At 33.8% G+C, this 24000-nt stretch overlaps 1 protein-coding gene and 1 long non-coding RNA gene across 9 annotated transcripts in view; one reads left to right on the forward strand and one right to left on the reverse strand.

Annotated features, from left to right (window-relative positions):
* The window catches only part of LOC124952952, a 19634-nt gene extending 1711 nt beyond the window's left edge, over positions 1-17923 (reverse strand). Inside the window, exons 1-2 of one of the 3 annotated variants that reach the window (XR_007102066.1) lie at positions 272-1557; positions 144-198 (exon numbers count right to left, since the gene is read on the reverse strand). This is a non-coding gene — a long non-coding RNA (uncharacterized LOC124952952). Of the gene's footprint in view, positions 1-143; positions 1568-17816 lie in introns of those variants that run through there. The other 2 variants (XR_007102067.1, XR_007102068.1) reach the window with 2 other exon arrangements.
* LOC124952950 (discoidin domain-containing receptor 2-like) overlaps positions 1-24000 on the forward strand; it is a 66198-nt gene that overhangs the window by 7188 nt on the left and 35010 nt on the right. The window contains exon 1 of one of the 6 annotated variants that reach the window (XM_047503632.1): positions 3302-3573. The exons of 4 other annotated variants lie outside the window; for them this stretch is intronic. In XM_047503632.1, the coding sequence (XP_047359588.1) occupies positions 3530-3573 (44 nt within the window). In that variant the 5' untranslated portion in view covers positions 3302-3529. Of the gene's footprint in view, positions 1-3301; positions 3574-24000 lie in introns of those variants that run through there. One more of the 6 variants, XM_047503630.1, reaches the window with a different exon arrangement.

A 24000-nucleotide genomic window follows, 5' to 3' on the forward strand; every position in this document is an offset into this window, starting at 1 on the left:
AGAGAGAGAGAGAGAGAGAGAGAGAGATAAAATATTGGTATATCTTTTGTTCGGTTATGAAAAAGTTAAAAATCTATAGTCAGAACCAAGTGGACGATAACGAGAGAAACTGCTCGTTAAGTTCGTCCGATGATAATCTTTACCTCGTACGAGCATTGTCTGTACTCGGTTGGCTCCGCTTTCAAGCAAGGTAGGTACCTACGAATGACGGGAAGAGTAGACCGTAGTAGAAGCTTTGTTCAAGTGGTCAGACTTTGAAAAGCCCTCTTACCTAAGTGCGCATACGGTAATAAGGGCTTAAGATTGACTTCGAGAACACTTGAAATGGCGAACTTCTGGGTGCCTCCTACGAACTCGAAGCATCTATTTAGCTCGTTAACCAGCATTTGATAATATCTACGCGCAATTCCTATATTTATGTTCCATAATAGTTGATAAAGATTCAGTTGAAAATATTATATTCATGAAAATAGCAATAGCAATGATTCGCAAGCGGAAAAGGAAAGGGAAAAAAAATAAATTAATTAATAATAATAATAATAATAATAATAATAATAATAATAATAATAATAATAAATTTGTTTTGCGAGAAGAGACGATGATACGATAAAACGAATATAATAAAACGCAATAATAATTGGAAAAACGAATGAGTGAACTTGAACGATATTTATTAAATGCTTTAATTGGATCGTACTTTATAAATAGATATGTAAATACGTACGTTCTATGTGTATATAAGGAGGAAAAGGAGGAAAATATAAAGTTGGTAAGACGAATGGAGGGTACTCACAGAGAAAGGTTTCATCTTTTTTCTTTATATTTTTTTTCTTCTTCCTTTTTCTTTCTCCTTTCTTTTTCTTTCGAAAGCATTACATTTCTCCCTACTGAAACTCGAAAGAAATTTAAAACGGTAGTTGGTTGGTTACCGAGTTTACGTACTTGTATCGATTAACTTTAATCTTGAGAATGGGATTTGAAACTGGTAACGATTCCCATGAATTAATCTTGCACGCAAGACTCTCGTGTAGTACGAGCTTTGAGCTATCGGCTCTACAAAACGTTGCTTATCGTAATGTGGAACAGGCTTCGTGCCACCGTGGGCTCTCTCTCTCTCTCTCTCTCTCTCTCTCTCTCTCTCTCTCTCTCTCTTTTCCCCCATCTTTTCTTTTCTTTCGTTAAATGAAACGTCGCACTTGGCCGTAGGCTGTCCGTCTTCCCTATCTCATCCGTCTCGTTAAAGGACGACGAGATAACTCCGGCCAAATTGCTTTCACCGTGATGATGATGATTCGAGTGACGAGTGTTTTTAAGTATGCCCGTAGAGACATAAAAGATCCTATTGAAGTTACATACGGGATACTAGTCGTCGTAGTCGTCGTAGTCGTCGTAGTCGTTGTCGTCGTTGCTGCTGCTGCTGCTGCTGCTGCTGCTTTCGTCATCTGGCCAAGGGCCAACGCCTCCAGTACGTTTTCAACGCGACGATCTGTTCCGTTCTAACGTTCGTCTATCAATGAGAGATGTGATTTAACGAATCGTCCTTTACTTTGGATATGTTATTAAAAAAAAAAAAGAAAAAGAAAGAGACGAGAGAGAGAGAGAGAGAGAGAGAGAGAGAGAGAGAGGGAGATTGAAATTGTCAACATTAGCGAGACACTTCTTTCAATAATATTTTGTTACTTTTGCCCTTTGGCATGGCATATAATGAATGAAACGTAATACGTTCCGAGATGACTCTTGATCCTATGTTTGTAAACGCTCGAGGAAATGACGCACTCGCGTGATAATGGGTTTAACAAGGTGATCGATGGCCAATGGGATTGTTTAAATTCTTTAACGAATAAACTTGAAAACCACTTGAATATATAATTCGTACTTGGATTTATAAACACGCTCGTTCTTTGATCGTTATAGCCGATCAAATGCTTGTTTCATTATTTTGTTTTTTTTCCTTTGGTTTCTTTTTTTTTCTTTTCTTTTGTATTTTCTTTCTGTATTTTAAAAAAAAAAAAAAAAAAAAAAAAAAAAGAAAATATAAAAAATAAAAATGAGATCGTCGAGAATTTCATTTTAACGTAAATCGCTCGTAATCGTGTACCACTTAAAAAAAAAAAAGGATTACCAAATCGAATCTTTTTTTGTCGCGCGTCAATAATGGCCAAGACTTCTTATCTTTTTTTTTCTTTCCTTTTCTTCTTCTTCTTCTTTCTTTTTTCTTCTTTTGCTTTTCTTTTTTATTATACGCCTTTTTCTTTTTTCTTGTTTTTTTTTTTTTTTTTTTTTTTCATACACGATTGAAACGAGCTCCGGCAATTTTCTCATCAAAATTCAAACGGCGTGACGGCAACCGAGCTGTCCTTTAAAGAAGCCCGCACTACTTTATTATCGCACGATTTTATAGTGATTCCATCGTGCAAGCTCGTTATTCCCTAGCTAAGATTTCTGAATCGGTCGAAGTACTTTGCCGTACGGAATAGCGAAGAGTTCGTCTAAAAGAGAAGGAACCATTTTACATTCGCGAGACGTACGACGACGTTACTTCGACCTAGATATTATCAAGATTTTACTTCTCCTCAAGCGGTACATTAAGCTCAACTATACTTTTCATATTAGTTACTATTTCACTTAAGTATCGCGAGAAAATTATCAAGAGTAAAGCGAGAACTCGGCTGAATAATTCAACGTGATGCATAAACAGCAACAACTTTCTTATCTTCTTGATGGGAATATTAATGGTACTTTTACTTGATCAGTAGCAGTCATATTGTATACTTTTTTAATCATTTCCATTTAATCCAATATATTGCCTATATATATATATATATATATTTTTTTTTTTTTACAAACTCATAAGTCGTATCAATCAATTTTATTTTATTTTCTCTTTTCCCTTTTTTTTTTTTTGTTCTCTCCAATTGTAAACAAATATACGGGATAGTCCAGAAGTTCCTAAATTGGTCCAAAATTCCTTCTTTTTCTTTTTCAAACCATAGCAAAAAATTCCTACAGACTCGTACAGTAGTTTTATAGTCTGAAACTGTAAGGAAAGAGAAAAAAGAAGAGAGAGAGAGAGAGAGAGAGAGAGAGAAAAAGAAAACAAAAATAAAAATACCAACCTGAAAGGACTCGAAAATGATTAATTGACTTTTAAGATCAACGAAAAACTTTCGGTCCTTTCTATATAACACGAAAAAAATAATAAATCAAATTTCTCTTTTAATCGCTTAAAAGTACGACGAATTAATTTATCAATCGTTTTAATTCAAATCGATTTTTAAAAAAATAAAAAGCGCAGGAGGAGGAAGAAGAAGAAAAAGAAGAAGAAAAAGGAGAAGAAGAAGAAGAAGAAGAAGAAGAAGAAGAAGAAGAAGAAGAAGAAGATGATGATAAAATTAAAAAGGAGGACAATTTGTCATCTATTCCAAAGGATGTCAAATAAATCAATTTTTATAAATTGAAATAAAATCCAAAGACATTGATCAAGGAACAATTTGTCGACGAAAAAAAGCATTCAAAGAGATAATCAAAAATGACGTCTCTCGTTAAATCCTATAGATGTTGCATGGATGGCAGGTACGTACGTACAGATACACACACACACACACACACACACACACACACACACATGTATATATCGTATATGTATGTGTGTGTATATATATACATATATATATATAGAAGTGATTTGCTCGTTAACCATGACGTATTAAGTGTCTCTTCGCGGCGAAATAATGAGAAGGTATTCAAGTAATAATATCACATGAGATATCGTTAGAGCAGATGACCGTACAAAATTGGCTAGCGCACTTCTCGAGGAGATATAGAGAAGCGGAAGGTTACACAAAAGGGTCCGACGGAATATATTCCATGTTTTGTGGATCTTCGTGTTAAGTCAGTACACAACGCAATTGTTTCGAGCGTCCCGACAGGTTTACGTCTCATAAAGTTCTAAATGCGTCCCACCGAGAGAAAAGGAGAGAGAGAGAGAGAGAGAGAGAGAAGGAATACGACATCTTAGCGCGTTCCCATTTCTGTTATCCCAGCAATGTCTCACCACTATAATTGTGTCTATCGTTATAGCTTTCCATTATACGCACGGACCTATCCTTCAAGATAAGTTTTCCATTTTCGCAATAATATTTGAAATTAATTGAGTATAAGAAAAAAAAAAGAAGAGAAAGAAAGAATAAAAGAAGATAAAGAAAGAAAGAAATACTAAGGATTATCATGTGAAATTATATTAAATACGTTCTAAATGGGGAAAATCAATAAATATGTCAATACAATTGTTTACGTGAGATCATTAACAATTACGTTACCATTATAATCTTATCATCGATATAAATATTAATATAAAATGTTATATCAGTATGATAGATACGGTTATTGCAATTACGATTAAATAACCATTATTGGCTCTAAGTACCTTCGATTTCGTGGAAATAATTTGAAAGTTTTATCACAGGTGAGAGATACGAATGCGCCATTGTTAATTACGATATTGGAGGAATCATCATCATCATCATCATCATCATCATCATCATCATTAAATGGGATTACTATTCTAATTCCTTTAAATTGCTAAAGTTAAACGAAATACGACGGAATATGGTATACCCATTCCAGTATCGGCGATTATAACATTTCCCAGATAGAGAGAGAGAGAGAGAAAGAAAGAGAGAGAGAGACAGAAAGAAAGAAACGAGATAGATAGATAGGTAGATGGAGATAGATAGATAGATAGATAGAGAGAGAGAGAGAGAGAGAGAGAGAGAGAGATCAGTTTAAAAAGAAAAAGTATATGCAAAAAAAAAATGTAGATATTGACAGATATTTACGACGGGGACAGATATCAACCCTCTCTCTCCCTCTGTCTCTCTCTCCCCCTCGTGAAAAATTTAACGTTCGTTGACGAATATCCAATCTCTCTCTCTCTCTCTCTCTCTCTCTCTCTCTCATTCTCTCTCACTCTCTTTCTCTCTCTGTCGTGTTGAGTCGCATCTGCCAATCTTGACTGCGGATATAAAGTTACGGGAACGAAAGTACGTTCTCGAGTGAAACGACGACATATGGAAAAACGGACATGTCCAATGAGTCACAGAAAGAGAGAGAAAGAGAGTGAGAGAGAATGAGAGAGAGAGAGAGAGAGAGAGAGAGCGAAAGGTAAAAGGAGGGGGTTGTAGAAGAGATCACCATGCATAGACCACTAACCGATACCAACATACCCACGTCATTACATCGACACACACAAACACATATCCATACACACAAACACATACACATACATACCTTACACATACACATTTTACCTAACATCATAGATCGATAAAGAACGGTTGAATCCGTATGCTGTCGCTAGAGCAATCAAGTGGCCGAGAATTTATTTGAACTTAGTTACGCCCATAATTACGATTTTATCTCCAGTCGACGATGATTTATTTCGAGTCGTCATTGTTACGTGTCGAAAGCATACCGTCGACGAAGAGAGAGAAAGAGAGAAAGAGAGAGAGAGAGAGAGAGAGAGAGAGAGGGAAGAGGGGGCGTAGACTCTTTCGGGCGCAATTAAGGACGAGTTTGTAATTCAAGAGCTCGAGAGGAGTGTACTTTTAAATAAAAAAAAGAAAGAAAAAAGAAAGGAAAAAAAAAAAGAAATGAAAAAAGGAGAGAAAAAAAGAAAAGAAATAAAGAAGTAAAAGGAAAACGTAATTTACATTTTTATCGAATATTGAAGATCTTATAAAATTGACCTCGCTCTCTCTCTCTCTCTCTCTCTCTCTCTCTCTCTCTCTCTTTCTTTTTTTCAATTTTTTTATCATATTACGTATGACATACATATATCCACGTATATATATATATATATTAAGCGCATTTTAAAACATTAATTAATAATAATTTCTTTTATACCTTTTTTTATTATGCTTATATACAATATGTATAACAAAAAATATATGTATATATATATATGTATGTATGTATGCATATATAGACACATATTTTTACTTGACCAAAAGAAAAACATTTTCAAAGAAAGTACCACGAATTTTTTGAAACTTATGTGCTCATGGTGAAAGAGATAAAAATATGAGACAAGTGTTTTTATATTTCCAAGCAAAAAACTTTTTAAAAGGATGCATTTCTTCCTTAAACATTCAGCTTCTGGGGTAGGTACTATCCGGTAGTATAAAAAAAAAAAAAAAAAAAAAAAAGAAAGAAAGAAAAAAAAAGAAAAAAAGAAAACAGAAAAAAAGAAAAAGGACGAAAGAGAAGCAGCAAAAAAAGAAAATTCAAAGTAAAATTTTTCAAAGTGGACTTTATAAATATTTAGATTTCATTTAATATAGTATACCTATCCGTTTTAGATTCTTTTCGAAAAATCGCAATATCGCAAAGTCTCTAAAGTAACGATCAATAAATATACGTTTCATTTGAACGAACAAATTCAATGCTTTTGTTTATTTTTCTTTTTTTTTTCTTTTTTTGTTTTTGTTTTCTTTTTTTTTTTCTTTTTTAATTTCTCCTCTCATAAATAATTATTCACATGAAATCTGACATGCACTTAAATGACGTGCTCTTCATTTTTCTTTTTTTCTTTTTTATTTTTTTTTTTTCTTTTTTTCTTTTTTTTTTTTTTTTTTTACTTTCTCTCCGACAAAGAAAATATATTTTCTCTTATATTATTTTATGTTTCGTCGTTCCTCTAACAAAAGATCGAGCGAAGTTTTTCGGTAAACAATACATTTTTCTCGAAAACAAAGACGACGTTAAAACCCTCTTCGTCCGGTTCGTTGCATTGTACGATCATAGTTAACGTCAACCTAGCATAATTCGTATAAGTATCCCGTTATGACTATTTACTTTCTTCCACGCACTTTCGCAATGATGGTTCCTTTCCTTTCCCGTGAAAATAAACGGGCGATTAATTTTTCTAACTTTTCTGACCGTTCGAAAGTTACGAAACCTCGATTAGCGTCCGTCAGTCGAAAGCAGTTTTAATCGTTCGGAAGATGGAACGATCATTAAATTGGAGAGAGAAAACAAAAAGAAACAACAACGACAACAACAGCAATAACAACAACAACAACAAAACGAGTTATACTTGAAAGAACAACAAAAGTACAATAGTGACAATAAATTTTAAATAAATATTATCTACTTAATATTTTACATTTGTCAAATCAAATGTCATTGAATTATTAAAAACATTCAAGGTTAATCACATTTCCAAAAGTGATATATTAATCCTAAGGGGAACTTATTATATTTTCGTACGATTGATTAAACAAATGTTTCGAGAAAGAAAAAGAAAACAATTTTTTTTAATTAAACAACGACGAAGAATACAGACGTTTCTAATCGAACAATTGTTCGATATCAAATGATTTTCGTCAATTACAGTTTGGCTTCGATATCGTATCTTCGATAGAGATTTTTTCGCTTGGAATATGGCCAATTCTCTTTTCTCATGCGTACTTTCTTCTTCTCTTTTTTTCTTCTTCCTCTTTCTCTTCCGCTCTCTCTTTCTCTCTCACTCTCCCTCTCCTCTCTCTCTCTCTCTCTCTTCCGAGATATATAATTCTACCTAACGAAGGAAAACTAGTAGCTCGCAACCGTTCGTGCATAGGAATGTAAAGAGCGGTCATGGGATAAGCTTGAGATTGGAGAATCGATCGGATTCAGGAAATGAACGTAGCTCTAAGTTTCATCGAGTGACTGAAAGACGAAAAATTTAAAGAGATAAAGATAGAGACACAGAAATAGAGAGAGGAGAGAGAGAGAGAGAGAATGGAGCCTAAATGAGTGAATGAATGAGAAATAGTAAGACAAAGATAAAGATAGAGAATAGAAACTGAATGAGGTGAATGAATGAATAAAAGAGACAAGAGAGATGAAAGATGGCTCGTGGGGAAGAGAGAGAGTAGAACGAAGCAGTTTGCCTCGTGGTGTGCATCGAGTTAACTTTCGAGACTCCTCGTCGTCTCCTGTTGGATATTAAGTACGTTTAACTGCCGCTTTACTCCCAGAAGACACGACGTTTCTTCCTTCCCCTTACGTCCTTTACATTCCTTCTGTCGAATTAGAGACGTCACCGAACATGATATTAGTACTGTTCTACTTACTCCATGGACATTTTACCAATGGTTTTTGACCTGGCATACATACGACATGTCTGACACAAATCTAAGTAATTGTAAGTTATATACATGTCCTAGTATAGATGTATTTATATATATCTATATTATATCTATATCATATATATATCGTTGTTTACCTAGTTTTCTCATTTTTCTTTTTCTTTTTATTTTTCTCTTTTCTCTCTCTCTCTTTTACCGTGAAACAAAGAGACAAGAAAATTTCTGAGAACTATCTACCCAAAATTAATTATTATTCACCGAAAGAAAATGAATTTTACTTTTGAACAAGATAAAAACAAAAAAAAAGAAAAACGAACCGGCTAATTTAAATGATAATTTAACGAATTATGAATAATATAAAATACAAATCTCGTGAACTAAATTTGTTTTCTAAGCTACAGATCGATGGTAACATTTATCAAAGGGAAATAATATCGTTAGAAAAATTGTTCTTGTATCGTATAAGTGTTACGAATTATTGTATTATAAAACGAATGAGAGTATTATTATTGCTGTAAGAAATATTTAAGAATATCTTTCAAGGAAGCATTGTAATTTGAATGTTCCTTCTATATATATATATATATGTATATTGATAATGGATTATATTAATATAGACATGTTTGTGTATCGAAATAATATCCTTTTTTTTCCTTTTCCCTTTTTTCTTTTTTTCGTAAGAACTTTGTAATTATTTGCAGATACCGTTCGTTTGACTTTCACGTACGATACATTCCCAATGTTTGTTGCAAATTACGTATTAAAAAGTGTTGTGTCTACTCCCTTTTGTTGAATTAATCTGAAGATCTCTAAAGAGCGCGGAATGTTTCATCCTGCCAAACCCACAAGCTACCTCGTTATTCTCTCGAACTCCGTTTCGAGTCAATGGAAAAAACTCGTTTTTCTGGTCGGACGCGGAACAATGGGATCCCGCTAATTTTCATTTATCCTGCGGCTCAAAGTGAATTATCGTGCGATCAACAGGGCCCCGTGGATGGAGTACGTTTAAATAAGTGACGTAATAGAGACGCAGTAACACGATGATCCTAGTGAAAACGAAAAAAGGAAAAAAAAGAAGGGGGGGAGGAGGGGGAATTCAAGTAGGATAATTTTCAATCGACATTGAATATTCTCTCAAAAATTAAAATTTTGGCGTCTCGATGGAAAAAAAAAAAATAATAAAAAAAATAGAATAAAGAATGAAAAAGAAAAAAAAAACAAGATTATCATCAGATGTGCGTAGGGAACAATACGCGTATGGATAAAATTCTTCGATCAATCTTATTTCAAATTAAAAATAATTAATTAACATTAACGATTAATTTAGCTTTACGCATCGCTAATGATTATAAAGAAACGATAAATCTATAATCCTTGGGCATTATATCATTTGTAAAAATGAGAAAGAATAATCCATAGGGAGAATACGACAATGATACAATACAACAACAACAACAACAACAACAAAAGAAAAGAAAAAAGAAAGGGAAGGAAAAAAGGGAAGTAATTCTAATCATCTAAAACTTCGTACATAATAATCGAACGATGACTTGGTGCTATTCCTATTCAAGAATAAAAGAGAAAAAAAATGCTTACGTTAGAGAAAGAGAAAAGAGAAAGAGGGAAGAGAAAGAGAGAATCGATCGATCGATCGATCGATCGATCGATCGATCCGTAAAGGTGGTAGTCCGTTATAAGGAAGAAGAAAAAAAAATAAACAAACAAAAAAAAAATAAAAGCAAAGAAAAAAAGAGAAGAAGAAGAAGAAGAAGGAGAAGAAGAAGGAGAAGAAGAGAGGAAAAAGGAGGAAAGAAAAAATAAAGAAAAGGAAAGGAAAGAAAAATAAAAGAGAAAAACAAAATGGAAAAAAAGAAAAAGGAAAAAAAGGAAAAAAAAAGGGTCCCTCATTAGGGTTGCCCTCGAAGCGTGAAGTCGCCGTGTCGGAAGATAATTAATCTCAGCGAACGGCAAAAGGGAGAAGCAAAGAGGATAAAGAGAGAAGGATAGAGTGCAACGAACCCGCGATAGAAAAAGAGAGAGAGAGAGAGAGAGAGAGAGGCCCCGTTTAACGTGTATCGTGGATGGAAAGTCGAGCGGAAAAATGCGTGAATAAAAGTAAATAGGGTGGTATTAGCGGGCTTCTCTGCCTCGGACTGACAGGATGGTGCTTTAGAAGGAAGGTGAACACGGGTCGTGAGTCGTGACATTGACGAATGAAGCAGAGAAAGGTACGCCCTGTCTCTCCCTGTTCTTGGTTACACTCTCTCTCTCTCTCTCTCTCTCTCTCTCTCTTTCTCTTTCTCTTTCTCTGTCTCTCTCGCTCGCTCGCTCGCTTGCCATTATGCTACATAATTTACTGCAAGCAGGGTGGTGGTGCTGGTGGAACCACCACCGTCGGTAGTGGCAGACCACCCACAACCCTGCCGTCGAGTTAACCGCGGAGAACCGAAGCTGACTGGTGGTAGAAGTGGTGGTGGTAGGTTCCAGAGGACCCTTTGATCCTGCGGGCCTGTACCCCCTTCCCTCTCCGCCCCTTCTCATCCCTTCCCTTCCCTTCCCTTTCCTTTCCTTTTCTTCCCCGCCTTCCCAACCACCCCATCCCCCCACTTCTACTTCACCCATGCCACCAAACCATGCCACCTCGAACTCGATCCTCGTGTTTGTATCGCCGTGAAAAGTGGGCCAACGGAAAAAGTACCCCTACACTGTTTCTTTCTTTCTCTCTGTCTCTCTCTCTCTCTCTCTCTCTCTCTCTCCCCTATTTCTTTTTCTTTTTCTTTTTCTTTTTTCTTTTTCTTTTTCTTTCTTACTTTTTTTCTTTCTTCCTTTTTTCTCACTTTTCTCAGAGCCATGAGACTCCGCTATCCCATCATCGTTTTCATATTTCTAATACATACATACGTTCCCTATACTACCATAATATTCATTCTTTTTTGCCCGCATATATCTTGCAAGAAAGTATGTTGAACTATGTACTTAGAAAAATTCTTAATAATATTCTAGGGAGGTTAAGCGAACTGATATAAATTAATATTGAAATATTGAAAATTCTTTTGGAATAATAAAAACTTGTTGTCTACGGTTGAGTTTCATTAAAAAAAATTTCGAATAGTTTCAGTTAGCGGGATATTTGAAAGTAAAAGTAAAAAAAAGTCTCTTGGGATTATTTCTTTTTCTTTTTACATTTTTGTTTATTGTTCTTTCTTTTTCTTTTTTCTAAGTCATCCCACGACCTTCTTAAAGTCATACTCTCTCTCACAAAAAAAAAAAAAAAAAAAAAAAAAGAAAAGAAAAAAAAAAGAAGAGAGTCCACTGAAAAGACTATCATAATATTTCTTCTTCTTTTTTGTTTTTTTTTCTTTTTTTTTTTTTTTCCCTTACTCGTGCATCTCTTTTCGAACGTTCGTTAAACGTTTCTCACGTCTTATAAAAGAGAATGCAAATAAATTCTATGAGCTACATTCGAGCAATTCTTTATAAGGGATGTTCGTAAGAAGAGAAAGAGAAAAAGAAAAAAAAAAAAAAAAAAAAAAAAAAAAAGAAAAAAAAAAGAAGGAAGAAAGAAACGAAGGAGAGGATAGGAGGTGGATAGGGGAGTGAAATGGGGGAGTGGGAGAGAGACGGAAGATTGGACAAAGTCTTTCTTCTCGCCAATGGACGTAACTGATACTTTATCGCGTAACAAATGGGAGTTCGGTCGTACGTAAACATTTCATCCTCCCATGGCGTAAAATTGATGGCGTTACCGACTATCGCTGCCGCAGCTGTGCTCTCCGCGTCTCCTCTCGAGATATGAAATTAATAAAGCGCGCGCTCTTGTGTGTCCGCGTGAACGCGCCCGCGCAAAAGAGGGAGAGAGGGAGAGAGAAAGAGAAAGAGAGAGAGAGAGAGAGAGAGAGAGCTAGGTAGCTACTCCTGGTAGGTATGCATTCACCTACATTTCTCTTTCTCTCTTTCTCTTTTTCTCTCTTTCTGTATTTCCCTCTCTCTCTCTCTCTCTCTCTCTCTCTCTCTCTCTCTCTCTCTCTCTTTCTCTCTCTCTTCTTCTCATACGTTATCCATTCGAACAAAATAAATGCATTTAAACGCGTTCTCGGCTATCGTAATCGATCGAACCATTTATTATTATTAAATACGAACGTATTTAGCATTCAGAGGAATATGCCTGCTCCTCTCCTATATTTTCATATATTTGTACCATTTGTTGTAGATGTATAAGTTACGTTTATATACGTATGCATATATATATATATATATATATATATATATATATATATATATACGTATGTATGTATGTATGTATCTATGTATCTATGGATATACATATTTGCAATAGTTCACGGGAAATCGAGGGGCGTGCGATATCGACGATTTCGATAGATAACGTGTGTTTGACAAAAGCACGTATCCCCAGACTCATGTTCGTCCAAGTATACATATATATACGCATACACACACGAAATGTGTATATATATTTATATATAAGTATACTTATACACACACACACACACACGTATATATATATATCGAACCCTTGCAAAGGGTGCCACGTCGGAAAAGCTCGTAATCCGATCTAACAAAAAGGCAACAAGGAGCTTGCTATAACGAAAAAAAAAAAAAATAAACAAGAAAACAAGAAAAAAAAAGAAAGAAGAAGAAGAAGATAAAGAGAATGGGAAATGAAAAGAGTGTACACATAGAAATATGCTAAATAAGTGTATGGAACTTTCGAATATGATCCATAATGATATTGCGCTTTCAAGATGCTACGTCGCCATAACTTTTTTTATTTTTTCTTATACATTATTTACTATATCGGCGATGTGCGTAGAGGCGAATAACGAGCTGGCAAGCTCTGGGCTAAAGCTCTCTGCTCGATCGAACGGAAATAATCTTGGATGAACGATAAACGGCGATGTTAACGTCCTCTCTTTCTCTCTCTCTCTCTCTCTCTCTCTCTCTCTCTCTCTCTGTCTCTGTCTCTCTCTGTCTCTCTCTCTTGGGCATCGTCATAATCGCAGAGATGCGTTTTCCGTCCTCTTTCATGCTACTCATCTGCAAGATTCGGAAAATAAAAAGAAAAGGGCTACGACAGGAAAGAAATTTCTTAACGATGACGCTCTATCTTATTGCATGCTTGTATCCGATTAAAAAAATAATACCAACTGACCTGATCTAACTAAAAGAGAAAAAAAATAATAATATCTCACAAGGGCCAATGAAAATTTCAAACGTTTAACTTAAAATTCAAAAGTTTCACGTCGATGAGATCCCTCCCGCGAAAGCTTCGAATATGCATGTAAAAAAGAAAAAAAGAAAAAAAAAAAAAACAAAGGAAAGAAATAAGAAGAAGAAGAAGAAGAAGAAAGAAAGAAAGAAAGAAAAAAAGAAAGGAGAAAAGAAAGGGAGAAAAGAGGGAAGAAGAAAAAAGAAGAAGAGAACGAAAGGAGCATTGGAAGAAAATGGACCGTAGGATGGATGTAAGGGTAGAAAGGAGAGATAAAGAACGAAGAAGATAATAAAAAAAGAACGAAAGAAAGAAGGAAAGAAAGGGAAAAGAAAAAAAAAAAGGAAAAAAAAGGAAAAAAAGGAGAAAAGAAAGGCTCGAGGAAGAGAAAAAGGCAAATAAAGATTACACTTGCCTGCGCATACTTTTCTATGTAGATATATATATATATATATATATATATATATATATATATATATATCAAAATGGACGAGAGTTAGAACAAGCGAGTAAGAAGAAGAAAGAAACAAAAAGAGAGAGAGAGAGAGAGAGAATAAGTTTGAAGAAAGAGAAAAAGAGAGTGAATCTTGATTCCTCATCCCGAGTAGTAGCTATAGCAGTTGGGGAATGAGAAAGGAAAAATGCAGTGGACTTTTAGCACCAAGTGGACCCTTTAAAAAATAGGAAACAAGAACTATACGGGTTCTACGCGTTATATGGACCCACCCGCGATGCCCACTTGGAGCGATGAAACGTCAGAAAGAAATAAATAAAAAGAAAAAAAGAAGAAGAGAGAGAGAGAGGAAAAAAAGAAATCGTAACTCTATAGGAGAGAAGGGATGGAAGAAACGGAGGGTGGTAGCCTCCAACTAGAAAAAGCCCCTACCCTACTATGCCAGCGATATGTACTTACTCGTAACTACAGCGACGATAATGCCACTCGAGGAATGCACCCAAAGAGAACCGACGAAGCGTCAGTATTTCAAAAGCCGCTTCTGACCGAAATGCATTGCGTGGAATCGCGTTCTCGTTTCTTCCCCCTCCCCAGTTTCTACCTTCCCTTTACTAACCACCCTCTCATACCTACCGACATATCATCCCACCACCGAAACTACAACCGTCTGCCTACTACCCTCTTCCTTCTCACTACTACTCCTCCTCTTTTTCATTCCTACTTCACGTCTTCTAGCCATTTTTGGTCCCGTCCCCTTTCTCTTTTCCTATTCCCTCATCTTCTGTGTTCTCCACCTTGTTCTCTTTCTCTCTTTCTCTCATTCTCTCTAACGTCAAACCCCTACTCTTACTCTACTCTTTCAAAGAGAAAATGTATCTAGGTATTTCTACGTTCAACCGGAGCAACAAGAAAAATGAATAATATTCGTGAATAGCTTAAAGAATATATATAGTTGTGTATATGTATATATATATATATATATATATATATATATCCTCGAATGGGTTCTTTGATATTACCTACTGGAAAACTGTTATCGCGAGCTGTTAAAAAAAAAAAAAAGAAAAAAAAATAGAAAAAGATAAAAGAAAAGAAAAGAATAGAAAAGGAAAAAGAAAGAGAGAATTCCTTGATTTTATAACTATAGTACAGAGGATTATATCCTCATTGGAGTTTTAAATTTCTCGAGGATTTCAATATGCTTGAATAATCCAAGATCGTTTAATACTTAAAATATATATATATATATATATATATATATATATATATATATATATATATATATATATACATTTCATTTATATTGAGAGAAAGAGACAGAGAGAGAGAGAGAAGTAGAGACATAGAAAATCTCGATTATCTCAGAGGAACATTTTTTTTCCTCCGTAATCGTTATTTTTTAACATTCTACATGTAAAACTTGATACTTAAACCACATTGCGCCAGTAAAAAATCTTAGTAGTCGACTAAGAAAAGCTCCCGGACATAGAAAAAGTATAATGTTTCTGTTTGTATCCACGCTATGTAACAAGAGAATATACATATCTCTAAGTGTAGTAGAGAAGAAAAAAAAAAGGAAAAAAAAAAAAAAGAATAAAAAACAAAAAGAAAGAAAATATATGGTTACGAGTGGATATACAAGCTCTCGTAGTAATACGCACTTTAATACTTTCGTTTGCAAACTTATATAGATGTTATTTCACGATTGTAAAAACTGTCTCCGAGAGAGAATGAAAAACTGTCTAATATTAAAATACAACTCGACCGATGAATCCCAGACGAATTCGGTGAAAAGGAAAGAAAAAGAAAAAAAAAGAAAAAAAAGAGAGACAGAAAAGAACGAAAAAGAAAAAATAGGAAAAGGGAAAAAAGAAAGAAAGAAGATTTGTCTAGAAAATTAAAAAATTATAATTGACTATTGATTACCTTTGTGGAACACTAGCAACACATTTACGTCAATGAAATGCGAACACCAATGTGAAATAACTGGGCTCACTTATGTTAGTTCAGTGTAAGATCGAGTATCAAACGTTAACCTTAAGCAGCAACCTCATCCAACCTAAACTTCCATTCCTTCCCTATTAATACTACCGCCCTACATACACGCTAAACGATAATCTTCTTCCTTTCTTCCTCTTCCTCTTCTTCCTCCTCCTCTTCCTCTTCTTCTTCTTCTTCTTCTTCCAACATGGAAAACTAGATCTTATATCCAATCAGTGAGCGGCCCCTTCACCTTCTCGGAATTCTCCAACGAGCCGGAAAACGTCTAGTTTGTCGACATAATCTTATCGCTAAATGAGTCGACGGTCGCGGATTATTAGGTCTCGCGATTAACGTACTACCCACCCACCACCCATTACCCGCCACCCATCTTACATCCCATCCAACATCCTATACCTATCCAATTCCAACACCACCCAATTTTATCGCTTCTATGACCCAAACCCAAATTTTTAACTCTGTACTTTTACACGTCATCTATACGCTATATATAAAAAGTATATACATAAATATATATTCGAGACGAACAAAACAATAATGCAATTTGCTTTTATTCTCAATAATAAAATCAATTCGGGAATTTAAATTGTTCGACCTTTCGAACGATCGTTCGAATTTAATATCAATCTTTAGTATCGAATTCTATCATTAAGAAAAATGAAAAGAAGAGAAAAAAAAGAATGATGAGAAAAATCCATCAACGAACGAAATTCTTGTAGGATAACTCTTGTAGCGTACAATGATAAACTACGATGTTCAACAGTAATTGTCCCGACAGAAAAGGCTGACAGTGAACGACTACAATACTTCCAATTCAAATGCAAACTTTGCAACTAGAAATAGCATGATCTTTCTCTCTCTCTCTCTCTCTCTCTCTCTCTCTCTCTCTCTCTCTCTCTCTCTTGAAATAGCTTCAATAACATTGTATCGAACGTTTCCACTGAACTATTTTATTTTTACGTTCATTCACATGCGAATTAGACTATTCAAACTCTAATACCATTGTTCCAAGATTTATAGTTTATAAACTCCTTAAATCGATCGAAGTTCAATTAATTGATTTGCAAATGAAAAGTACATTGCTAATGAGTCGATAAAAGATAAATTTAAAAAATAAAAAAAAAATTAAAAAGAGAGAGAGATACAGAGAGAGAGAGAGATAGAGAGAGAGAGAAAGAGAGAGAGAAGTAAGATTTAAAAGATCTAAAATAGTGCAAGTTACGTAAATCGTTTCGACAGGGAGCAATGGTACCAGGATCATTTCGAGAGGGAGCAAATTTTCTCTCGCTACGAACGCTCGTTATGATAAGATATGAGAAACGCGGCACATTTTACCAACATTGTTACCTCTTCTCTCCCACTTTTTCTTATCGTATCTCTCTCTCTCTCTCTCTCTCTCTTTTTTTACAACTCGATCTTCCATACCCAACATTTTACTAAACGTTCCTTGTTCTAAAAAAAGACAAGAAAAACTACCACAAAAGATATTCTCTCTTAACCAACACACACGTACACACAAACAAATACACATACACACACACACACACACACACAAATATACCAACGAATTCTCTCTTTCCTACCTAATCTCAATATTTGCTAACGTTTATTCTTCTTTCGAAGTTCATATCACGTTCTAACTTGATCCGAAAACTCTTTCGTACTGATTGTGAATTTTTTTATCTCTCTTCTATTATGAAACAAATAAACATGTACATAAATACATATATACGTATATATTTTAAATAACTATAAATGTTATCACATAAATTCAATAGTCTTATCGATCTAATATGCAAAACTAAGTCAAAACTAAACGTCTAACTCTCTAAGGTTTCCTTTCGTTGGATTAAATGAACGGTAAAAAGAAAAAAAAAAAAAAAGAAGAAGAAGAAAAAAAGAAAAAAATAAAGAAAGAAAAGTAAGAAAGAAAACCCACTGGAAAAATTCTAATTTGATTTCCATGATGTTGCAAGTCTCTATATCGTTCTCTTACTCTTACCGCATCATCCTCCTGGATAGTTCCGAGTGAAATTCTTTAAGAGGAAGCACTTTTCAACCCAACTCGTCCACCTCGACTCTCAGCATTGCCCACCGCCCTAAACCCTATAGACCCATCCCACATACCCAGTCCCAATGTCCCCAGTTCCCAGTCCCCAGTCCTCAATCCACCGATCGTACTATCCTAAAGAAAATCCGTCCTTGTATCGCCGAAGGAGACAACCATGAACTAGCTAAGAAGAAAACTTCGAATGGGCCAGGGATATATAAAGGGAGCCAGAAGAATACGAACGATAAAGCGTTTCTGATATCTTATCACGGTAATGGCCGCCGTAGGCTGTCTCTTCTCTCTCTCTCTCTCTCTCTCTCTCTCTCTCTCTAGCTCTTTCTCACTCTTTCTCTCTCACTCTTTCTCTCTCACTCTTTCTTTTTCTCTTCCTCCCTCTCTCACATGTACAAATACAAACATAAACACAATACAGATACACACACACACACATACACACACACATATTTTATATCTATGCATCTATCTACGCGTAGCATACCACGCGAAATTCTGCCCTGTCACAAGCCAGCCGGCCGCAGCCGAACGTTAACGTATTCGCTCTACTTCCTGCAAATGGCAAACCGGCAGCTGCATGACGCGTCGAACGTATCGTTAAATGTACGATGGGACACGATTTCGCATCGCTCACCGATTTCAGCTGGATATCACTGGCAGGCTGGATAGCTGGTTGGCTGGATAGCTAGCTAGCTAGGTACGTTGGTAGGTAGATAGGTAGGTAGGGAGGTAGGTAGGTAGGTAGGTAGGTAGGTAGATAGATAGGTAGCTGGCTAGCTAGCTAGCTGGCTAACTCGTTTGTACGTTCGTTCACATCGCTCTTCGGGTTTATGATAGGGATTTCGTGACGCCATCAAAATGGCGTCGAATGCACTCACCGACTAGAAAGGGAGAGAAAGAGAGAGAGAGAGAGAGAGAGAGAGAAATAAAAAAAAAATAAAAACGAAAACGTAAAAAGTTATCGGGAATACTGGCGAGAAATAACGGATATAATAATATGATAGATTGTAGGAACGACGACATTAATAAGTGAACATACTGACTTTGATTATTATCGTTCGTGGTGAAATAAAGACGAAATTTTTTTTTTTCTTTTTCTATCTATATGAAATTCATTCAAGTCAAATATATTAAACATCATCTCTTGATAATTAATTACTGATAACTTCATGTGTTTCCATGATCTATAAGAGGACAAAAAAAAAGAAGGAGAGAAAAAGAGAGAGAGAGAGAAAGAGAGAAGAAGATAAAAAAGAATTGTTGGATAAATTTCTAATTTATTCCTGTGACATGAAAGAAGCTTCATGTGTTTCAAAGCCTTTATATATATATATATATATATATATATATATATATATATATATATATATATAAATGCTTTTAAACACATATAACATTAGTAAAACATCACTGTAATATAAATTAGGTCGTTAAAGTAAACAGGGTATATAGAGATCGTTCGATGGTTGAACAAATAGACGTTTTAATAATTAAATAAGAGCCATAAGATATATATATATATATATATATATATATATAAAGGCTTTATATATATATATATATATATATATATATATATATATATATATAAGATAAACGTTTGGCAGGTAAGAACTAGAAGCTTTCGTCGAAGGTAATAACAAAGCTGAAGATAGACGGACGATATCCCTTAATGATACAATAGGATAATAGAGCGATTCGTTGCACGATAAACAACGTACTACCACGCCAAGTTTTTGCAAGTACATGATTAAAAAAAGCAATCTCTCTCTCTCTCTCTCTCTCTCTCCCTCTCTCTCTCTCTCTTTCACTCTCTCTCTCGGTCGTATATATTCCTGGGAGAAAATAAAAATATACCCACCCACCTACCTACCTATCTACCTACCTACCTACCTACCTACCTACCTACCCACCCACCTACCTACCCACCCTACCACCTATCTACCTACGTGCGCTCGCATAGGTATGCGCGCGTATCTGTGTATATGCATGCGTGTGTATATGTATTTGTGTTTGTATATGTTCGTAGGTGTGATATAAATGCTATGCATAGATAATGTGGCCGTAGAAGAAATCGATAACCTTCTTCGTTCGAGCGAGAATTCTCACGGGGGGGAAAAATGCTGTAACGATACGAACGAATTCGACGAGAAATTGCATAAAATCCGTTTAACGTGTAAAACGTGTATACACGAATACGACGTCGTCTATGTTACTTATATATATATGTTTATGTATATGTATTGTTATCGTATAGGAAGCACCTTTCCTTTGTCAAATTTTCTCAATTAGTTTAATGAACATTGAACAAAGGCAACTCTACCTTATACATACGTATGTATGAGATAGTCTATCAGATTAATTTTTTCAAACATAATTTTCTGTTTTTCTCTTTTTTCCCTTTCTCTCTCTCTCTCTCTCTCTCTCTCTCTCTCTCTCTCTATCGATCTATCTATCTATCTATCTCTCTCTCTCTCTTTCTCCTTTCTTTTCTTTTTTTCAAGACTCATTATATAAAGCAATTATATAATACAATAGTTGTTAAATGTCATAATAAATTTACACAATAATGAAATACTAATTTTTCATTGGATTATTTACATAAATAACGAAGGAAATGGAAAAATTGGGTCAACATTTTTTCTTTTTTTTTTTTTTTTTTTTTTTTTTTTCTTTTTTCATAGGCAAATCTGTTATTAAATCTAAACGTTGAAGCAACGGATGAGCGCGCTTACGCACACACGTACACGCACACGCTCGCTGCTCATATACGATATAACGTATATTCGATATTAATAAAAAAAAAAAAAAAAAAAAAAAAAAAAGAAAAGAAAGAAGAAAGAAGAAGGAAAAGAAGAGGAAAAATAAAGAAAAGAAACGGAAAAAAAAATTAACGAAAGATTTTCTCGACAACAATCGGTTTAAAAAAAAAAAAAAAAAAAACACCCATGAAAAGAAGAGAAATGAAATAAAGAAGGAAAAAAAGAAAAAACTGTGGACCAAAACAAGAAATTCGACATTTGACTTCTCTCAATGTCTTTACACTCGGGAAAACAGAATTTTTTTCGCTCGACAAAAAGCTCATTGTCGAAAACGTTAACGCGTTCGCGAACGCGTTAACGTTTCACAGATATTTCGCTACCTCGTACCGTAACGATAAATTCTCCATTTTTTTTTTCTCTTTCTTTCTTTTTCTTTTTTTATTTCCTTTCTATTTTTTTTCCTTTTTTTTTCTTTTTTTTTTTTTTTCTCTTTTTATTTTTTATTTTTTGTCAGAATACGTTGTTCTCCGGGGAATACATTTATCATTTCGTTTAAAAATTTCACCGCGTACCGGGGAAAAAAAGTTTTCACTCCATAGCGATATCTATGACGAAGTTTCGAACGTATGTGTGTACATTGAAATTTGTAACTTTGCATGAAAAGCTCTTCATATGCGTGTGCGTATGTACGTGTGTGTATGTACGTATGTGTGTGCGTGTGCGAGCGAGCACGGCACATATGTGTGTGTGTGTGTGTGTATGTGTATATACATATATCGGAGGAAGAGGAAGAAAAAGAAAAAGGATATGAGCAAGAGAAAGAGAAAAAGAGAGAGAGAGAGAGAAAGAGAGAAATAAAAAAAAAAAAAACTATTACAAATTTTATCAAGCACAGACACATACACATACACGTACACGCGCATACACATAGACATTTTATTATCTATCCTCTCAATATTATTTTAATGCGACTTTAAAAAAGATTTGTCTTATGATAAATTTCGTGTCAATTAAATTATTTCAACCCAGTCGATGGAAATTATTTTTTTCATTATTTTTCTTATCGTCATACGTGAAAATAATCGTAATACTTTTTTCAAGTGATTAACAAATTTTATCGAATGATACATTAAACGCATAAACGCTAATAGCAACATATATATGTATACGCTCGTATATGTGCTTGGCGTGTATATACGTATGTTTGGTTTGTCTATGTGTGTTTTAATATATATATATATATATATATATATATATATATATATATATATATATATATAATATATATAGAATCATTGGTCTCATCCTGTAATCGCGTACTCGATAGAACGAAAGTGACATGTGCGGTATTTCGATGACGATGGCATTTGTTCTCATCATTTTCACCGCAGATAGAACGATACCTTTTAACGCGATTAGCGTATATTCTCTATATTTTATTAATTCGTTCAGGGATGAGAACGTAATGGTAGTAGTATTACTTTATAAACGCTGTATTCAGAAATAATAAATATTATTAAAATAATTGTTAATGTGTATATTTATACATTATCGAACGTAAACGCTCGGATATTCCATTAAATATATAGAGATATCTACATATTTTATGGAAATATCCATAAATATTTAAGATAAAATAATTTTATATGTTTGCAAGTTCACATACAATGGCAATTATTTTCAATAATATAACCTATTGCATTGTAAATTATTGAATAATGATAATAATAATAATAATAATAATAATAATAATAATAATAATAATGATAATGATAATAATAATGATGATAATAAAAAAAGAAGAAAAAAACAAAAAAAAGAAGAAAAAGAGGAAAGAAATAATGGAAGAAAAAAGAATAAAATATATATCGCATGTTATTCCATCGATACGGAGAATAATCGGGTATCTTAATTAAATCAGAATGTACAAATATTTGTATCGAAATTAAATAAATATCTGTAGAATATTTTAATGATAATAAATAACGATAATAGATCCATTTCTCCGTTGATTATAAACGTTTCTACGAGTAATATTAGAAATTCCAAAGAAACGTACTAACTAAACGAAAAAAATTTCTCGGTGTGATTTGTGTGGTTAGGAGAACATGTGTGTGTACAAACGCGTTCCAGGAAATAACCTGCAACCTTCGGAGGCATTAAATGATGAAAAGATGAAATGATGAAAAGAAAGATGAAAAGAACGTTCGGCCATCTTAAACGGCCCTTCTATATGCTCTCACGTCGCTGCTTTTGCGCTTTTCCTCGATCACGAAAAGCTGCTTCCGACCGCGAAATCGAAACTCGTACACGCTTACGTGAAAATGTGGTAGCAGAAATTAACGAGCACCTCTGATATCGACAGGATGTACGTAGGTAATACTTAAAAAGCAATTTACCTTCTTAAGTAAGATCGCAGACGATTTTTCATTTTTTATTTCTATTTTTTTCTACTCTTCTAATTTATTGCACCAAATTTTCTTTATCCTTTTTCGTTCCCCTTTTTTCTTTCTTTATTTTTCTTCCTTTTTCTGTTTTTTTTTTTTTTCTTTTTTTCTTTTTGTTTTTCTAAACACACATTTTTATTTCAAAATAAATTTATTAATCACTTATATTTCAACAAATATATTAAAATATATATACATATATATATATTTATATTCTTTGATATATCAGATTTCAATAAATTCTATAGATATATTCATGATGCAAGAATGTGTATTTGAAAAGAAAAAAAAAAAAAAAATGTTAATCGATAGTTCGAATTTTCGTATAATATATGAATCATCATTCAATTACGTACTAAGAGTGCACTTAATATTCTTTTGATTCTTAGATCTTGATCTATCCGATTTTACGATATTATATTTTTTATCTCTGTTATTTCATTAAAGTCTAACACGTGACAGAAATTATCTAATCGAATTTTGAAATTAAAATTATCGGAAAAATAATATCTCGAATATCGCAAAATGTATTTTGAGAAAGAATTTCTCGTTTTTCTTTCGATAAAGACATTAACGATGGTCATGTGCATAAATACATAAATGGAATTACTTTTTTTGTTTGGTACTTGCTTAGAAATAAATAAATAAATAAAAAAAAATATATATATATATATTTTATATCATAAACTGATTTTTCTTAATTCTCATTATTTTTCAAAATACTGAAACGTAGTTTTGTTATTAAAACACATATTAATGATAATATCTTTAACAATTTAATATTCAAATTAAATAATATGAGATTTTAAGAAGAAAATAAAAAATTGACAAATATGTGATTGATTTTTTAATCGTATTGTAAAAACAACAAAAAAACAAAAAAAAAGAAAAGAAAAGGAAAAAAGATATCAA

The sequence above is a fragment of the Vespa velutina genome, chromosome 11 (assembly GCF_912470025.1).
Source record: "Vespa velutina chromosome 11, iVesVel2.1, whole genome shotgun sequence".
NCBI lineage: Eukaryota > Metazoa > Arthropoda > Insecta > Hymenoptera > Vespidae > Vespa > Vespa velutina.